The following is a 14,317-nucleotide window of genomic DNA, read 5'->3' on the forward strand; positions in this document are numbered from 1 at the left end:
GTGTGAGGCACTATGGCGTTTACACCACTAGTGTTGGAGCAGGGCTGAACATCATGAACTCATCTAATATCATCAAATTAACGCTTCGGTCTTTCAGCACAAAACTTCAAATAGTCGAACACATTATGACTGAATGTGTTTAACAACACGTAATAAAATATAAACGGCATTCGCCGGAGAAATAAACCCAATTATACTACAGATATTCCGCTAGTTGTTTTTTATTTTAAATGAGATGGGTATCAATGTGAAATGTATGAGTGTAGTCATTCGTGCTCATAAATGGGCTGAGAACAGGAGTCTCTCTCCAGGATGAATCCTCTCTCCTTCATCCAACGTTGAGAAACGTGAGACGGACTCGTGAGATGAGACGGACGCAGAACAAGAGGCTTGTCAACAGAAAATGATTTATTTTACTTGCCAATACACCCAAAAATTACATGACATGATTACAAATTACATCACCATTGAGATGGAAATGAACCATGTCCGGGTGCAGCAGTGTGGGATACAACACGGTTTATGAAATATGAACGATGGACGTGAATTCAACAGCCGTCGTGTCTGAACATGAGACTGTATACGGTCAGGTGTGTACTGTATACGGTCAGGTGTGTACTGTAGCTATACGGTCTCTGGTCTGAACATCGCCAACGCCGTTTTCAAACGTGCTGGAGACGTATTCAATGAGTTGGGTACATACACCATTTATAAGCCAGATTAGTGTCTGATATGACACGGAGAAAGAAATAGAAAGAAAAGTAAAAATAATGAAACGCAAGCGTGTTTTTTATTCATTGGGAGGACGAATTAGACATTATTCTCCCTTTTAGTCAGCGGATTTTCTGTTTTTGCACACTAGAGGGCACCAAGTTTAAAATCTCAGAATGACCAAAAATGAAATATTCAGTAAGGTTAACATTGCGTATATAATATATGGATCTAATTGATATTTGTGCATTTTTGCAGGAATGTGTTTTTCTAATTGAAACATTTAAATATATGCTTTATAATTAATTTTAAAATTCCTTATTTCTGTGAAATGCAATGTAGAGCATTTTTCTCTAACAGATCTGTCTGACCAATACCAAATTGTACAGCTAACCAAGACACACAGGAGCACGTTATCTTAGCTCTAGCTTGTGTCTGTATGATAAACTTCCAGGATACGTTTCCAGGACGTTTGGCTTTCTGCGTCAGACACAGGGCCTGGTCATTATTGACCTTGAGAGGATATTTCTGTGTAAGCAAAACCACTCAGGATTCCTGCAGTGTCCAGGTCCCACCTTCCTGTTCACAAATCTACCACCTCACGCCGGGTTGGTCTCGCAGGTGTGTGCAGGTGAGAGAACACAGAGTGGCCTGAGTCAGTTCATCATTTCTTAAAGAAGTATGAGAATAAAAAGACAAAGACAACAACCAACCGGATATTATTTCAGTAATTTTAATGATGTGCATTATAATGAATAAACAGCAATACATAACACTACAAAGCATCATTAATACATGTAATTGTACAAGTAAATAACTATACATTTTCTAATATGAAATATATTAAAAGATTAACTAAATCAGAAGAAGGCATCATTGAGTCTTGGTGTGTCAAAATGAAACTTTTAGATTATAGTGGACGTGAGTGCCTGCTGAATCATATTGATCATCTCCCCCGTCACACCACACACACGGTGCCATCCTCCCCCGTCACACCACAGACATGGTGCCATCCTCCCCCGTCACACCACACACACGGTGCCATCCTCCCCCGTCACACCACACACACGGTGCCATCCTCCCCCGTCACACCACACACACGGTGCCATCCTCCCCCGTCACACCACACACACGGTGCCATCCTCCCCCGTCACACCACACACACGGTGCCATCCTCCCCCGTCACACCACAGACATGGTGCTTTCTGGGTTGACGCGGACCAGCCGGGAGCTCTTCCGCAGGTCCTGGAGCTGCTTGGCCGGCTTACCCACTCCGTCCTGGAACCTCCTCTCCACCACGGGGAGCACGATCTCGTGCAGGAAGGAGGCGTTCTGCAGGATGAAGGCCTTCTTCTCAGGCTCCTGCTCACAGCGCAGGCTGTAGTCCACGTGCTGCATGGCCACCAGGATGATCTCCCTCAGGCTCTCCAGGAAAACCATATGCAGCTCGGGGAAGTAGAGCTTCAGACCTTCCTCCAGGAAGGCCATCAGCTGCTTGGTGAAGGCCACCACGGTGTAGCTGAGGTTCACCCAGCAGTCGTCGCCCGTGTACTGCTCGAAGGTGGTGACGCCACAGCCCCGCATCTCGTCCTTCAGCTTGGCCAAAGCCTCGGGGGTCATCAGGTTCATCCTCCTCCACATCTCCTCAGAGTTGCGGTGCTTGGTGGCCTCGATGATCACGTCCTTCTGGCTCTGCAGCGCCGCCTTGACGTCCTTGACCAGCAGCGACTGCAGGATGAAGGTGAGGTCCAGCCCGATCTCGCCCAGGTGCCGGCAGTGCTCGCCGGCCAGCTTCACGCACTCGGCGGCCGTGGACAGGTTCTCGTTGCTGTCGAACACCTGCTTGCTGAAGGTGTCCACGAACATGGTGACGGCCGAGCGCGACCACACCACGAAGGCCGAGTAGCAGCCCGCGTTGCCGGCGAAGTCCGTCTCGAACTCGCGCGCCGTCTCCAGCAGGCCCGTAAAGAAGACGTTGCAGAGCTTCTGGACATAGAGGAGGGTGGCGCCCTCGATGCGGAGCTGCCGGATGGCCGTGTGCACGGCCGCCGCCCGGTTGGCCAGGAACAGCTCGCAGGCCTTGGTCGACTGACCCAGTCGCACCAGCTGTGACACCGCCCGCCGCGTCGCTTTGGGCCCGCCGCGGAGCGAGCGGCCCGGCGAGAGCTCGAACACCAGCACCTCCGTCAGCTGCCGCACGCGCTCGTCCACTTTGGCCCGGAGGTCCTTGACCCGCGGGCTCAGAGGCTCGTCCCGCAGGTACTCGCCCAGCTTGTCCACCAGGTCCACGGCGCCCTCGAAGTCCCGCTGCGCGATGCATACGTCCAGGTCTTCTGGCAGCTCCTGGATCCACTCGGGGCTCAGGTCCACCACCTCCTCGGAGTCCAGAGGCACGTCGTCTTCGTCAAACGGGTTGGTGGAGACCTCCTGCCTGACGGGCGACGTGGGGACCTCCTCCTCTTTCTTGTGCCTGTCTTTAGCCACTTTGTTTTTCTTGGTCTCCTCCAGGATCTCCAACCACTCCTTCTTGACCTTGCTGTTCTCCGCTTGGAAAATACGGCTGTCTGGGAACATGAGAATCTTGAACATGTCTTTCATGGGAGGGTTGTCCTTCACGTTGACGATGGCGAAGCTCTCTAGGTCGTAAAGGGCGCTGTATTTGTATTTGATAATGCCACGCCTGTTCGGCAGCCACGTAGCAATGAGCAGGCAGTCGTTCATCAGAAACGCGTGCACCTTCTGTATCTGGGACATGTTGTCCGCGTCATATTCGAGCAGATCGCCGTTGTAAACCAGATACCTGCCGGGGGTCTCCATGATGTTACTGCAGCCTTCCACCTTTTCGAGGAGCGTGGTCAGTGTTCTCTGCTTCACCTCCTCCGTTTCCTTGGGGAAGGCTGCTAGCATTTCTTTAGCAGTTTCATCCTTGTCTGTGGACAGGAGGGCCTGGGTTATGCTCTCCATAATGCTCTTCTGCTCCGTTAGGATGTGGCTCAGCTGATACATCTCACTCTCCAGATACGAAATCTCCTTCGCGGTCTCTATAAACTGCCGGTAGTTCTTGTACACGTTTTTCTTGAGGTTCTGGGCTGTCTCGTCGGCCAGGGTCTGGATCTTCTGTCGGTGCTCCTGCAGATCCCTGTCGCCGTCAGACTGCTGCGAGAGCTGCTTCACGTAGTTTTGCGGGTCGAAATTGGCCGATTCCAGCTGCTTGCGCAGCCTGTTTCCAGTGTCTGTCATCTTAGCGACTGGGTCACTCCTGAACCTTTGAGAATTTCGGCCGCGATTGCGATTATTTGAGGAATTCACGCAGCAGCCATTTCAGCTCCACCACGAACCTTCTTCCTCTTCCTCTTCCTCCTGCTTACGTCATAGCACGGGACCGGCCGAACACCAATAGTAGCGGAACGATACAAACATGACATCTTGATTGGGACAAATAATCGCTTGTTTTCATTTGTTAAATGTTTTAATTTTATAAAAAAAAATGTATAAAATAACCGACATATCTGACAAGCTCGTTACTGGTTTTGTTTTGTTTAAAGTTCATCGTCATATTTACGCGTCCCGGAGAAACAGACGTATCCCGGCATCCCTCACTGCAGCCCAAACAAGAAGCGCGAGCGTTAGCATGTTAGCTAACTAGCTGTTTATGTGTAAACCAATAAAATTTGGCTTTACACGTCCGAATATATTTGTTTCTAAATGCGATTATAACAGTAATCGTGTGCGAGACCGCTAGTTAGAGACTGTAGTACAATATGGAATGAGCCGATACGTAAATGAGCGAGTTAGCTGCCGTTAGCTAGCGGTGTTAGCGGGCCGGGCCGGTACCGGTACCGGGTCATGGAGCGCGACGACTTCTTACTCGCCCTCCGCCTGCAGGAGCAGTTCGATAACGAGGCCTCGGCGTCGTCGTGGGTCGATGGCGGAGATAACGGCCCCGTCAGTAAGAAGCGTAAGGTGGGCTCCTGTGGGCCGCCCGACAGGCCGCTGTCCGTAGTGGACGAGTCGTGGGAGACGCTGGACCCGAACCCGGACGTGAGGTCCATGTTCCTGCAGTTCAACCAGATGTTCTTCTGGGGGAAGCTCGGTGGGGTGGAGGTGAAGTGGAGCCCTCGTATGACCCTGTAAGCCCGGGGAGACCTACACCCATGATGGGCCTTTGAGATGGTTATTAGTGCTGGTCTTCAACGTTGTGGCGGCTCCAGGCCGTGATGTTAATATAAACACGACTGTGTGTTTTAAATCAGGTGTGCTGGTGTGTGTTCGTATGAAGGGAGAGGGGGCTTGTGCTCCATTCGTCTCAGCGAACCTCTTCTGAAACTTAGACCCCGAAGAGACCTGGTGCAGGTTGGTAAATGTGTTCAGAACAGGAACAAAACCACAGCGGTGGCACTCGTGTGAATGCACTATTTACGTGGCTTTAAATATATTTACAGTGTATTTGTTAAGTGTGTTGCTTTGCGACACCGTTTTTATTGAATCTTTTTATGTCCCCAGACACTATTGCACGAGATGATACACGCGCTGCTGTTTGTGACCCAAAACAACAGAGACCGGGACGGTCACGGACCGGAATTCTGCAAACACATGAACCGAATAAATCAAGCCAGTGGAACAAAAATCACTGTATGCATTACTTGCAGAGTCATTCTGTTCATCTTTCCCGTGATGCGTACACCACTGCCACACACATATGAATGGATCAATCACAGAAGTCAAGCCTCTTTGAATATTGCAATACACTGTACCTTAAACGTACTGCTCCTATTGCCTAACAGACACCCACATGATGGTGATGATGATGATACTCAACGCCCTGTATTTTAGGTTATATCTTTCAGTTGTACTATATCCTGCATCACAGACTCATCTGATTGACAGCTCTCTTTTCCCAGGTTTATCATTCCTTCCACGATGAGGTGGATGTTTACCGGCAACACTGGTGGCGTTGTGATGGTCCGTGTCAGAACCGCAAGCCGTTCTTTGGCTACGTGAAACGGGCGATGAACCGGGCCCCGTCGGCCAGAGACCCCTGGTGGGAGGACCACCGAAGAACCTGCGGAGGCACTTACACCAAAGTCAAAGAGCCTGAGAATTATGGGAAAAAGGGCAAGAGTGAGGAGAAGAAGGAGAAGAACGCATCGAAGAAGGTCATGGATGGAAGGAAGCCAGCCAGCAGCTCTGCAGGTGACGTGAACCACATCACCATTCACGGGGATTTTAGGCACTGCTCCTTGGGAGGAGTGTTCAGTGACGTCAAATTTATTTTACTGATGGAAACCTTTCGTGTTTGAGCGCATTTATGGTACAGTATTACACATTATTTTCTCTTTTTTAGGGTCAGGTTCTCAGGATATCAGGAACATCATTCCTTTCAGCGGTAGAGGTTTCATTCTTGGAGCAAGCACGCAGTCCCCGGTGTCTGTCCAGAAACCACGCAGCCAGAGTCCTACACTTCCTTTAAGAGCAACTCAGGAGCCAGATAAAACTTTGCCCACAAACCTTAAACCATGGCTCAGCCCAACGCAGACGGAACTCATGTCAGACTCCACTCCTCGGCCCTGCCCGCCTGGATCAGATTGGCGGGTCAGTACCAGCACTGTGACCGTGCTTCCTAAAAAGTCCGTCAGCAACACCAAAGCCTTCGTCAACATCAACGGCTCACCTGTGAGAGTCACAAAGGCCAACGAGAGTTTGATGAGACCCACTCAGAGGACGGTGAAGGACCTCTTCCAGGCCAGAAGCTTGCACCCTCCTCAGAAAGCAACCAGCACCACCGGCGCCTTAAAGTCCGTATCTTCTACCATCCCAAACCAGCTTTCTAACAAGCCTACCTTGAATGCAAAACCTCCAGGGCAGCCAGCTCAAAGTACAAAACCTACTAAAACTAACCTGCTCAGCAGGAGTTCCACAAGTGACACTGCTGGACACATGCCTGCTTTTACAGAGCCGCGTCTTTCTAAATACTTTGGCAACCCCAAAAATTCCGGAGGCGGTGTTCCGGATTCCGCTTGCACAGACCGTGGAAGCCAAAGGAAGCCGGGAAGTGGCGTTCCAGGTTCCAGTTCCAAGTGGTTTGGAAGCCCTGAAAAGTCGGACTCGTGCTTTTCCGTCTTCACCCCGGGCCTCTCCGGAAGCCCCCACAGGGCGGGAGGTGCTGCATCAGGAGGGAGGAAACGGTCCCGCGAGGAGCGCAAATCTGCACACATCTTTGATTTCTTTGAGCGTGCGGTGAGCCAGTCGTCCGCCTCCAGCTCTGCCTCCGTCTCCTCCGGGGAGCACAGAGAAGAGGGTCGGGCTGCTGACGCGCCCCCTGGTGGGCGTTCTGGGGCAGATAGCAGCCCCTTCGGCTCTGCTGCCCTCACTGTGCACTGCCCTGTGTGTCAGAGCCAAGTGTTAGAGTCTAAAATTAATGAGCATTTAGACTCCTGCCTAACGTGATCCATACACTGAAGTTGTGTGTGTGTGTGCGCGTTCGTGCACGTGTGCACAGGTGTGTGTTTGTACACCTGTGTGCTTGCATGCACGTGTCAGAAGGGAATTTTAATTTCTACGTTCTGTAGCGGTGACCTGATTGGAGAAAGAATGCAGTGAGCACATTCTTTAGTGTTGGAAAATCTGCCCTGCTGAACAACAACTTCCATTTTCACCAATGTTTAGATAAAAAGTGAGTTTCAAGTTTAGCTTGAAAACATTGGCATTTAGATTCAGGGCAGATTAGTTCATGTAATTATCAAAAAATCATGTAATTATCCACAATACCAGGATATGTGATGGAGTACAAATTATTAGCCCAAGCCATTATGTGCATTTACAAAGAAAAAAACGGTCCTGTTTGTCAAGCGTCTAATAACATTTTTGCCCAAGAGAGGATCATTACAACATTGAGGGCTGTGACCAAGCACTATTACTGTGATTGGCAGCATAATTGCCGTCAGTGGTTACAGACTCGACGCCGTTGTCAGACGCCTTCGTGCCAGAGTAGCGGTATTGGATTCCTCTCTTCTCCTCTGCTCTCCGTTTTATGCAAGGTCAGTCTAGCAAAGACGATTCCATCTCTGCATAATCAATAATGGTTCCTGGTGCCGTCATTCCAGATATAGGCGAAATATCATATTTCTGCCTAATGTGGGCAGTCAGGTTTCTCGTCGTCCAAAAAAGACGATCCAAATCCTTCAGTAATTTGTCACAAGACTCATGGAAGCATTCTGGGATCAAATCGCAAAGGCCAGTGCTGTAATGACAGTTAGCACAGAAGACTTTGAGTTCTTCTAGTCCAGAAGTATCACACTATCTGTTCTGCCCATGCCAATAGTGTGTTTTTGACCTGTTCCATAAGAACATGCTTCTCTGTTTAATGGCTAACCCCACCCCAGAAAAGACATTAGTTCCTGTTGGATCTTGTTCCACTCATGTCTGGTACACAACACTGTGGAAGGTGGGAAACAGTTGATCACCTTTTAAAACTCCTGCAATCTGCGTCTCGGAAGAATTATCTTTTATGACTTGAATGGCTTGTGGTGTTTCAGGATGTCCGGGTGTTTAAGGCACATAATAACATGTTACATGATGCAAAAGCTTTGGATTTAGATCAAAACTTTCATATTTTGGCATGCCTTTTACCAGTTATGGGTTTAGAATGATAGGGTTCTTACTGTACATGTTGACTCCAGACTCGGATGTTTGAATTTTTGAAGTTCTTGTTTACAAGTAGAAAGTGTTGTTTTCAACATTTCAAGACTGAATGACAAACCGCTAAACACTTATCATAAAATAATTTTAAACAGATGTTTTTGATGAATGAAAATTTAACCTGTTTTACTTGTCATTTTGTATGTTTTTGGAATATTTGTCTTAATTTCTTGTTTGATTTTAAAAAAATAAAATGTTTGTTTGTTTTTTTTTCTACCCCTAATCGTTTCGTGCCTTCAAACTCTACCCTGTTTTCATGACCCAGTTATAGAACATCAGGGTGGAGCCGTCTCTATTTACACTATCTGACTAGATTGTTTTCTAATGACCAAATATCACCAGTAATTTGGGGTGTGGCTATATCGTATTGATAATACTGCCAACCACTCGTATGAAGTACTTACTGATGTGTGATTAGGAATATCCAGTTTGACTGGGTGTACCTACACTAGGAATGACAGCTCTGACAACCCGCCACTATAAAGTAATTATTGTTCTAATTCATGTAAAGTGGCTCTTTGCTTTGCGACACGAGGGCTTCACCCATAAAGGTGGCAAACACACCGCTCTGTAACTCTGTTAAAAGCAGCACTCTCGCTGATGATGCAGGTTCACAGGGTTTGTTTATGTGTCTGGAGTGAAATCAAGTCTTCCGACGCGTGTGACCCCGCCCGCGGTGTTCTCATCCTCCCATCCCCCTGTCTTCGGCCTTTGTCGTCGGGACAAAAACCGCGACTGGCAGGTCTGGCCTTGGCGACCAGCGCGTGCTATTACACGCTTTAGTAGGTCTCGAGACTCGGAACAACCCCCGCACCTCGCAGCTGCGCGCGCGTCACGTGTGTGGGTCACCGTGGCCACATGGCGGTGGGGTGGAGTGTGTTATCTCCGGTGGGGATGTGTGTCGCATCAGGACAGGGAGGCTGTGTAGCTCCTGCTGCCTGCCATCTGCTCACTAATGCTGATGTGTGTGTGTGTGTGTGTGTTATTTTGTGACCTCACCTCAAGTCACTCCATTTAGGGTTTTAAAAGTCAAGGTCTTAAATATTGACTTTGTGCAGCATAGCCAGAAACGTCGCTGAATAGTGTAGGAAAATAACATTCTGTTTCATTGCGATTTTGCAAAGAAAATTAAAAACAAACAAAAAACAACAACAATGATGATATACCTAGTGTAGCTATTTATGGAACTGATGTTTATGTTATCACGGGCAGAATTTAACTCACATTTTACACTGATTATCTGTTTTGTACGGGTGTTTGAAAACATAGGACACTAAATGACAGATGTCTAGTGATCAAGAGGGGAAATGACTTCTTATGAATATTCAGTGGTGTGTGTTTGTGCGTCGTCAGCGCTGCTCACGCCCCGTGTGTTTGGACTCCAGTTAAAGAGGCAGGAAGCACCAACCCGAGCCCTTCAGTGGTTCAGTACAGTATTTCTGTGCCATTTATTCACACGCTGGGATCCTTTTAGACACCGCCGCATGTGTGACTTTATTCCTTTACTTCTACAGGACATTTGGTTGTAAAAGGAAAAAACAAAAAATTATGAACGGCAAGTCGGCGAACGGGACAGCGGGAGGCACGCCGGCCTGCATAGAGGGTCTCCCCCCGCTGCCCAAGAGCCTGAGCGGGCTGCTCAACTCCAGCGGCGGCTCGTGGCGGGAGATGGAGCGGCTGTACGTGAAGAAGACCATGATCCAGGACGACCTGAGCCGAGGCCGCAGCCTCCACCACGGCCCCGCGGCCAATAAACCGGCCAACCTCGACGCGGCTTTGGCCCTTCTTAGAAAAGAAATGGTGAGGCGTGTCTACAAAACACTCGTTTTAGTTTTTTGAGCTGTCTTAACTGTGTTTTTTTAACCCCCTGTTTTATCGTCTGTTCTGGTGAAAGTGAACGGTCTCTTAGCTACCTGGGCTAGTCTCGGTCACGAAACCGTCCTCGCGCGCCGTGAGCTGGTTTGTCAGTCAGCGGCGAGAACGAACCGCTTAGCCGAGGTGGCTAATGAGTTAAACCCGTACAAACACTAATTATGACCGTACAAACACTAATTATGACCGTACAAACACTTCGGGAACATAATCAAATATACGTAGCTACGCTAGTAGTTGTGCCTTCTAATAAAAGAGACGAACGAATTACATTGATCTAATTGTACCCTTTTTCTCTTGCCATACATCTAGCAAGCACTACCAAAGCCACGTCAATCAGATAAACTTGCTTGTGTGTGTGTGTGTGTGTGTGTATATATATATATATATATATATATATATATATATATATATATATATATATATATATATATATATATATATATATATATATATATATATAATGTGTGTATGTAATCTATACACGTTTATAGTTATAAAAAAAGACTTCTATAATCATATCGGTGTTTGTTAACTGAGTGGCTTTGTTAAACTAAATTGGGGTCTTAAAAAGTTCTCTAGCCAGCTGGTTGAGGTACTAATATATGTAACCAGTCATGGTGGGGTGGAAGAGAAGAGTCGTTATGGTGGTGTTTTTTGTGCAGGTGGGGTTGCGGCAGCAGGATATGTCTTTGCTTTGTCAGCTGTGGTCACTTCACGAGTCCATCCAGGAGTACAAGGGAAGTTGCCAAGACCTTTCGGCCGGGTCAAGTGCGGACGGACCTTACGGGATGGAAAACGGATACTTTGACGAGGATGAGGAGTATTATACTGAATCCGGCATAACCCCAACCGAGACACCGGACGGAAATGAGACCTCGCCACAGAATGGGACGTCCAAGGACAAGTGGTTACACGAGTCCTTTCATATCACAATATGATGGATGACAATGAGTGCCATCTTACCCTTAAACTGGTTTGGCTACAGCTGAGCCCAAATGCTGTCCTTACGTGGACAAAGCAGTAATACTTTTGCAAGCTTTGCTGGCTTTTTGTTCTTTATTTCCAGTAGACTTTTTTTTTTTTTTTTTTACAGAAAATATAAACCAAGATTATTTATTATATAATGCTACATTATAGTGTTTTTTTGTTGTTGTTTTAATTGATGTTTTAAGATTTTATATGACTTGTTTATACAGAGTGAAGCACAGCTCTAATATTAACGTTTACACTAAAAAATGTTGAACTATATCTTTCTGTTGACAGAGTTCTGGAGGCGGAGTATGTTGGGTAACATCCCGCTGAATCCAGACTGTAGACGGATGACTCTCGTTTTGTTGTAGCTCAGGGGAGCCCAGGTCTGCTGCTGTGAACCACGGCCCTGCGGTTTACTTCCCGCCCTAATCTACCATACCTGACCCACTCAACCCTTCAGTAGCATCTTTTAATATGACTCAGATGTGCTAGATTAGGAGTGTCACCTCTGTGGGGCGGCAGAGCTCGAGGAGCAGACATGTTGCCCCTGTTGTAGTCAGTTTGTAGTATCGGTCCAGTAACACACGTTACACACTATGGGTCGGATATGGGTTTTAAAAAATGTGAATTGATGCAATGCTGGAAATACTACCTATAACTGCATAATCCAGGGTCTGATCATCTAAACTGGTGCTCCTCATAAAGTTAATTGACTTCATCTTGGGTCTGCACCAGTGTTCAATGTTCAGTAGTACTCAAGGCATCCTCGTTTTGCGGTAGCAGTCCTTTCCCCCATGTTGTTATACCCTAGAGCATATGTAACCGCTTGGCAAGAGCCGTCTGATGAAACCACAGATAAGATGCTCATAACGGCTCTGTTCAAAGTTTTGACTTTGCAGAAAATGTGACTTATGGTCTATCATGGCATGTTGTCTTACATACACTACCCAATTAAATCACACTGTAGAGGTACATAATACATTTCCTAATGTTATTCAGGGGGGAGTGAGTTTAGCCTTTTTTTTCCAAGAGGCATTTGAGTTTGTATAAGTAGCCTACAATGAAATAACAGTATTATAATGATATTCAAGCTTTTAAACAAAAACATGAATGCCTATTAATATGGGTGCTAATGTTCAGTCTTCCAATACCTATGGCTTCATCTTTGGGATATCAGGGGACTAATGGGTGCACTACGTTAGGACGTTCTGGTGACCTCTGCACGTCTTGATGAGGTCAAACTGGAGGGCGGTCTTCATCACCTTTCATCAGTGATCAGACACACAAACCAAAGACACAAGCTGTGTATCGTTGACATTTATTCTGAACTTTGTAAATGTTTCTTGAAGTGTTTTCTGTTTGTTTTTTTTTTTTCTTGGTGGATGGTCTGGCTTTGTGTGTTTGGAACGGTCACTGTGTGTTATGTTCGTGTGAGGTGGTGGCACTTTGAGATCATGTCTCAAAAGGTCAGGTGGCCAGTCCGAGCCCGGTGGATGTTCACATTATATACATCTCGGTGGGCAATCTGTTGTATTTAAAACAGCTATCAGTTATAATGCATATCGGCAAGAGGGGCGAACAGTCACTATTGAATAGAGCTAAAATATCTCCACTCGTTCAGCACTGGGACTGGACTCATGGATTTGCTGCCCTTCCCCGGACCAAGTACCGACGGTTCTGTAACCTCACGCACCACATTTGCAGTACCCTAAAACAGAACGTTCTAGAAATGCCGCGTTGATCTCTCTTCAATCAGATATTGTATTGAAGGCCCACGCCCCCTGTAGAAATCTCATGACCGTGCCAATGGGTGAACTGAATAGTCGGTTGTTGCTGTGAACTGTAGGTGGTCGAGAGCGGTTTTCCTTTGGGGCTTTTCATGTGGTGATGGTAAATGCTTTAACTGGATGAAGTTATGACGGGCTTGGCCGTACACATCGTGTCATTATATTATATTTTACTTCCGTTTCTTTGTCAAAGGGGTTGGAGTCATGATAATAAAGCAGGTGTATAAGCGAAACCTTTTATCTTATGCAAAGTAAAGTTTGTATGTTTGCATTATTCTACAGAATGACCTTACTACTGTCAGTTTTGGAGGACTGTTTTGTACATGTAATAAATATATTAAAGGTATTATTCAAATAAGGATCTGTAATTGTCTTTAATTGATGTGACAGCGCCAGCAGGTAAATTGACCTTAATCCCCTTAATCTCACTCTGTAATTAGAATATCGCACCACATGAATGACAGGAAGAGTGTGGTTCACACTCCGCCTGCACATGCACGCATACCAGGATATTTGATCGTTTCTTCAGCAGAGCTGCCGACTAGCCAAAGTTGAGTCCCTCACGTGTGCAAATTTACGGTGAAACGCGATTCTGATTTTAATATACAGCCATGTCACATGACTTTCTGGCAATCTAATGTATGTATATATATATATATATATATATATATATATATATATATATATATATATATAGCCTCAGTGAGTTAAACAGAAATCTATTTGAGCAGTCAGAAACTATTTGAAAACCCACAGTATTGTTCCAAGACACAAGCCAATACTATAAATGTAGCATCTGAGAAATGTTGGCAGTAGGCTAGTTGAAAGACTGCTACCAAGAAACCGTTTAATCTGTGAGCCTAAACCGTTTTCAATATCTAAACAATAACAGCTGAAAACGGTGACACATCACCTTTGCAGCTTGGTAACACTTTGTATCTTTTACATTAAACCATATGTGTGTTTCTCATTTCTGCATACAACTACTGGTTTGCAGTGACGTGCTCTGGGTTGGCAGTGTTATTAGGCTCACGTATAGCAGCCTGCTGTGTCTCTTGTGGCCTCCAGCTCAGCACTAATTTGCCTGGGCACAGATTCAGCAAGATGCTGGATGTGTTGTACCATGAAATGTACCATGTGGAAATGACTGCGTTGCACAGAGGCTTCCAGACTGATAAATACTCACCGTGGCTCGATAAACCAATTGCTTGTTGAAGTTCTGATCCATCACCGTGGACCAAGCAGAACCTGAGCTCAATGTGATTGCATTTTTT

The 14,317-nt window shown here is 46.5% G+C and overlaps 3 protein-coding genes across 3 annotated transcripts; 2 read left to right on the forward strand and 1 right to left on the reverse strand.

Moving 5' to 3' along the window:
* Nucleotides 1-1,430: 1,430 nt before the first annotated feature.
* exoc8 (exocyst complex component 8) lies at nt 1,431-4,089 on the reverse strand. Its single transcript, XM_077016464.1, has one exon. The coding sequence runs from the start codon at nt 3,949-3,951 to the stop codon at nt 1,894-1,896; it is 2,058 nt and encodes a 685-aa protein (XP_076872579.1). The 5' UTR covers nt 3,952-4,089; the 3' UTR covers nt 1,431-1,893.
* Nucleotides 4,090-4,137: 48 nt separating this feature from the next.
* On the forward strand, nt 4,138-8,625 carry sprtn (SprT-like N-terminal domain). Its single transcript, XM_077016465.1, has 5 exons — nt 4,138-4,841; nt 4,965-5,064; nt 5,215-5,343; nt 5,613-5,904; nt 6,056-8,625. Exons 1-5 carry the CDS (start codon nt 4,558-4,560, stop codon nt 7,156-7,158), a joined length of 1,908 nt encoding a protein of 635 aa, XP_076872580.1. The 5' UTR covers nt 4,138-4,557; the 3' UTR covers nt 7,159-8,625.
* A 1,158-nt stretch (nt 8,626-9,783) lies between these two features.
* Nucleotides 9,784-13,395, forward strand: fam89a (family with sequence similarity 89 member A). The gene is made up of 2 exons (XM_077016466.1): nt 9,784-10,209; nt 10,947-13,395. Exons 1-2 carry the CDS (start codon nt 9,958-9,960, stop codon nt 11,220-11,222), a joined length of 528 nt encoding a protein of 175 aa, XP_076872581.1. The 5' UTR covers nt 9,784-9,957; the 3' UTR covers nt 11,223-13,395.
* The last annotated feature ends 922 nt before the right edge of the window (nt 13,396-14,317 follow it).

This window comes from Brachyhypopomus gauderio, chromosome 9 (assembly GCF_052324685.1).
Source record: "Brachyhypopomus gauderio isolate BG-103 chromosome 9, BGAUD_0.2, whole genome shotgun sequence".
NCBI lineage: Eukaryota > Metazoa > Chordata > Actinopteri > Gymnotiformes > Hypopomidae > Brachyhypopomus > Brachyhypopomus gauderio.

Coding starts and splice junctions, on each gene's coding strand:
- exoc8 (XM_077016464.1), bottom strand. CDS start 3,951: ATGACAGACACTGGAAACAGGCTGCGCAAGCAGCTGGAATCGGCCAAT.
- fam89a (XM_077016466.1), top strand. CDS start 9,958: ATGAACGGCAAGTCGGCGAACGGGACAGCGGGAGGCACGCCGGCCTGC. Junction 10,210..10,946: donor CCCTTCTTAGAAAAGAAATG/GTGAGGCGTGTC, acceptor TTTTTTGTGCAG/GTGGGGTTGCGGCAGCAGGA.
- sprtn (XM_077016465.1), top strand. CDS start 4,558: ATGGAGCGCGACGACTTCTTACTCGCCCTCCGCCTGCAGGAGCAGTTC. Junction 5,065..5,214: donor CCCGAAGAGACCTGGTGCAG/GTTGGTAAATGT, acceptor TTATGTCCCCAG/ACACTATTGCACGAGATGAT. Junction 5,905..6,055: donor GCCAGCCAGCAGCTCTGCAG/GTGACGTGAACC, acceptor TCTCTTTTTTAG/GGTCAGGTTCTCAGGATATC.